The 4,647-nt window shown below is 52.4% G+C and overlaps 1 protein-coding gene across 1 annotated transcript in view; it reads left to right on the forward strand.

Annotated features, from left to right (window-relative positions):
- Positions 1-735: 735 nt before the first annotated feature.
- Positions 736-4,647, forward strand: part of LOC123023892 — a gene marked incomplete at its 3' end in the record, with an annotated part of 12,493 nt that continues 8,581 nt past the window's right edge. Inside the window, exons 1-2 of the mRNA XM_044431026.1 lie at positions 736-811; positions 936-1,244. Coding sequence (XP_044286961.1) covers positions 766-811; positions 936-1,244 — 355 coding nt within the window. The remainder of the gene's footprint in view (positions 812-935; positions 1,245-4,647) is intronic.

Raw genomic sequence — 4,647 nt, forward strand, 5'->3', positions numbered from 1 at the left:
CAGAATTCAGTGTGCATTTCTGAACTAGAGCCAGAGAGCAGCTCCACTGATTATCTTTCCTGGGTATGCTGTCAAGTGGATTCCTTCCTACATAAAATGGAGCTGGATACTCAAAATATCACAGAGCTTCCTACAAATGAGCCCATCGCTCCATTTGGTTCCACACATACAAGCTTACGCACCTGTACATATGGACACTGAGCATAGGAAATCATTCACTCCACACCTCCGAGGCTACTGCAGCCATGCTAATTTTTCCCCTGGGCCTTTAAAGGAAAAGGCACAGGATGCCTCCACAGCCAGCTTCCTGGAAGATGATCACTCATCCTTGCAGGTTTTCCAATTTTTCCTTTCTAGGGAACCCTGAAACCCACATGTCCTCCTGGGCAGAGAGGTATGCCTGGCTCTGGATCGAACTAGTAACGTATGGAGTTGGAGGGGGCCATGAAACCAGGTCATTTCCTGCTCCCCAGCAGCCTTTCACGCAGACATTTTCCCTCCCGACATGGATTCGGCCAAAGGGCCCCCTCCAATATTAAGACTCCCCCACCAGGAGAGCATTTGTCTCCTTGCAATCGGCTGCATAGCACCCCTTGGATGAAGGGGAGGGGCGATTGCAGGGGAGGCTCCCGCTTCTGCTCAGCAGAGGAAGGGGCTCATTTGCATGGAGGGCAGTTCCTCTGCTCGGGGCTGTTTAAGGGGCGAGAAGGGGCTCCCCTGCCATCTCCTTTCCCTGGCAGGTCAGACCCCGTGGGAGAGCTCACCATGGCCTGGGCCCTGCTTTCCTTGGCACTTCTCCACTTCTGCGCATGTAAGGATGGGGGGAGGCCCTTTCCTTGACTGCGGGGGCAAAGACCAACCTTATTCCGTATGTCTCCTCTTTTTGCTATTTGCATTGACCGGGGCAATTGGTGTTTCCGTTTTGTTTTGTCCAGGGGCCTCTTCACAACCTGCCTTGACTCAGCCGTCCTCCTTGTCCGCGCCTCTGGGGCAAACCGCAAAACTCTCCTGCGACAGAAGTGGTGGGAGCAGCTGGTACGCTTTCAGCTGGTACCAGCAGAAACCGGGTCAGGCCCCTCGCATGCTGATCTATGCTGACAGCAGCAGGGGAGATGGGATCCCGGACCGGTTCACCGGTTCCAGCTCTGGCAACACCGGCCATCTCTCCATCGCAAATCTTCAGGCCGACGATGAGGCTGATTATTACTGTGCTGCCGGGGAGGGCAGCAGCAGCACATTACACAGTGGCACATCTGGATGGGGAACTGAGACAAAAACCGGCACTCCTCCTCTCCAGGGTGCTGCGCCACGATACTTGGCTTGAAGGGACCTTGCCTTGCTCTTCTTGTGCTTGTGGAGCTTGTTTGGTTCCCCAGCGCTTCTTGAGCAAGCCACTCGATTTGAATGGGGAGCGTGAGCCGTGCAGTGGGGCAGGAAGAAAGCCCACCAGGGGCTCTGAAGAGGATACCGGGTGCGGAGCTGCAGGTCTCTTGGGTAGCTCAGCCCTTTGCTAAATTTCTAGTTCTCCATGGCTGTGGGTTCCCACCTGTCATCTGTGGCAAGTCCGGAGAAGGACAGAGTGAGGGTGGATGGGTGTGTCCATCACAAACTCCCCAGCGAAGAGCACCTGAATGCAGCCAAGCCGAGACCATGAGCCCTGAGATGCAGCCTGGTGGTCCCTCCACATGGGATGTTTCCAGAGCCCTGGAAAAGCTCCAGGAGGAGGAGGCCAACCATGGCTGCACGTCCTGAGGGCCCTGGGTGCAGGAAAAGAAGCCCCCTCTTCAGAATGGTCGGTCCCTACCCATGGTTCAGAGTGACACAATGTGGTCATGGACGGAGAGGGAGCGCAGCGTGAGACCCACAGAAACCGGGTCAGGCCCCTCGCCTGCTGATCTATGGCAATGGCAGCAGGGGAGATGGCATCCCAGACGCATTCAGGGGTTCCAGCTCTGGGGACACGGGCCAGCTGACCGCCAGGGATCTCCAGGATGGGGAGGAGGCTGAATCTGACACTGCTGCTTGGGGAGACAGCAGCAACGTGTCTCCCAGGGGCACGTTGTGATGGGGAGCGGAGACCAAACCCTGCGCTTCTCCTCCTCTAGGCTGGTGAGCCGCGACTCTGGCCTTGCACTGCCCCTGAAGCTGTTGAATCACTGTGCCTGAAGAAAGTGAAGCCCCTGGTTGGCCTGTTTTCTGCCTCCCTGCACAGCTCGAACTGCACCATCCAATCTGCATGGCTTCCTCCATGAATGCCGAGAATCCAAAATTTTTCCTCAGGAGTGGAAGATCAGGCCAGCTCAGGCCCCTGCAGCCTTCAAATATGAACCTATGGCATGGCAAGGCAATCCAAGATGGGAATGCCAGGTAGTTTTTGGAGAGGAATGTTGATCTGATTGGGAGACTATGGTGAGCATGATCAAATGATCAGATTAATTGAAGGAGAGCTGATTTGACTGGCCTCTTTTTGTAAATGATGCAGGTGGTATTTCTGGTGAAACAAGGTAAACTGTGCATTCTTTGTCTCTTGAAGAAAGAACCCAGGGATCCTTTCTTCAAGGTTGCTTCACCTCCGGCTCCGTGATATGCATGGTGAATTCTTCCCATCACATTGGCGCTCTGAGCAGCCGTGTGGATGAAGAGCAGAAGAAATGGTGGTTTCATCCAGTACAGGTCATTTTAGGGGACTCTTTCTCAGCTACAGATAACATTGAGATCTGGGGAGCAATACTTCATACTTTGACCTGTAAATTTTGATGGAGCATAGAAACAATGTCCTTCAGTGGATGTACATTCAGGCTGATGGAATGTTTCATGGAGTTTTTGTACAGAGTCACGGCTTTTACGAAGGACGCAGATGAACTGTGCTTGAACTGTATTCCTCGGTTTGGAGCACACAAAATGCCAGAGAAGCAGTCTTATGCAAATAGGGGGTGGGCATCTTGGTCTTAGGCAGGATTTGAGAAAATTAGGTTTACAGCAAGCAAGAAGGATACAGCTGAGGTTTGGAGACCATTTTGACTGGGCAGATGTTGCTCATGTCCCAGAAGGACTAGCCTGTACTAGCCCTTTTCTAACTCACGAGGAACGGAATGTGAGCCAGGCTCTACCAGAAACCCCAAGAAGCAGGATGGGGCCATTTGAGCACAGGGACAAAGCTGATCACACTCTCCCCTTGACAGCAGCAATACTGGCAAATGTTGACGCTCGAACGAAAGGGCTGCATTCACCTGCCCTTGACTCGCTCCCTTCCAAAGGCACGCTAGCTCTGGGATGGCCGCCTGCTATCCCGACTGTCACCTGGAGGGGGCGATGCTGCTCCGCGCGTGGCGAGGTTGACAGACTGCAGTTCTAGCAGCACGAGGTGCCGAATGCCAATTCAAGGCTTCCTACCTCCATAAAATGCTGAGCACTGGCCCTTGGCAGATTAGCTGTTTGCAAGGGACGATTCAGGGCCCAGTGAGCTGCTCACGGATTGTGTGGGAAGCAGGAAAAGATATTGCGGTTCACCACGACAGGTTTTCCATGTTCTGTCACTGAAACACGGTTGGCGAACACTTCCAGAAAGAGGGAGAGAAAATGCACCACAGCTTTCAAGAGTGGCAGGAGTTAATTCAGCCCAATTTGGGGGATTACGCATAGCCACCCAGTCTCGGGAATACCTGCGTGACTCTGAAAGGACAGGGAAAGAAAGTGGAACGCTTCTCAGGTGCGTGTTTGCCACGTTGTCTGACTGTTCCAGTGCAAGCTCTGCTCCCACCCACATGAGCTTGCCGGCTTCCAGGGAGCCTTGGCTCTGGATCCAAAGAACGGCTTCTGGCCCTGGGCATCAGGCGTAGCAGTCATGGGGTCCCCAGGGAGCCATGGCCATTGTCCCGAATGCCCTGTATTTCAGGGAGCTTTCCAACCTCAGCCCCTTTTCTGAGAGAGTCATCAACATTATACATCACCTTCAACAAGAAAAGGGCTTTGTCCTCTGCAAACCTTGGAGTTGGATTTCTTTTTATGGATGTGCAAATTGCTTTCATTGCAGACATAACATGGCTGGAGTGCCACAAGGAGGCACTCCAGCCATGCAATGCGGGTTCTCCCAGGTCCATCAATTCTATGCAGAATTCAGCATACAGTTCTTAATTGGGACCAGGAGGGCAGTTAAATGATTAATTGTTCTCAAGCGCATGCTGTCGGATGGGCTCCTTCTTTTATGGAATGGAGCTGAAGCCACAAATCATTTCAGTTCTGACTGCAGAATTATCTCAGTGCCGCTTTTAATTCTGAACACACACACACACACAAATACACACACATTAACTCACTCCTTAATCTATAGAGAAATAAGACATAGGAAGTTTTTCACCTCACTGCTCCCTGCCTGCTGCAGCAAAGCTAACTTTCCTCCTGGGACTTGGAAAGGAAAAGTCACGGGATGCCTCCACAGCCGACTTCTTGAAGGATGATCACTCATCCATTCATATTTTCCCATTTTGGATCACATCTCCCCGTGAAGGAAAAGGAAGTTAAAATGTTTGCATTCGAGTCAAATCCTTTGTTTCCTTTGTGCCTGCGCAGTCTCATTTCCAAAGCTAAGAATTCCTTTCGGAAGGCTGCCTTCTAATGTACCGTTCACCTGCAGGGGGAGCTCCTGCC

The sequence above is a fragment of the Varanus komodoensis genome, unplaced genomic scaffold (assembly GCF_004798865.1).
Source record: "Varanus komodoensis strain SLA01 unplaced genomic scaffold, ASM479886v1 scaffold2119, whole genome shotgun sequence".
NCBI lineage: Eukaryota > Metazoa > Chordata > Lepidosauria > Squamata > Varanidae > Varanus > Varanus komodoensis.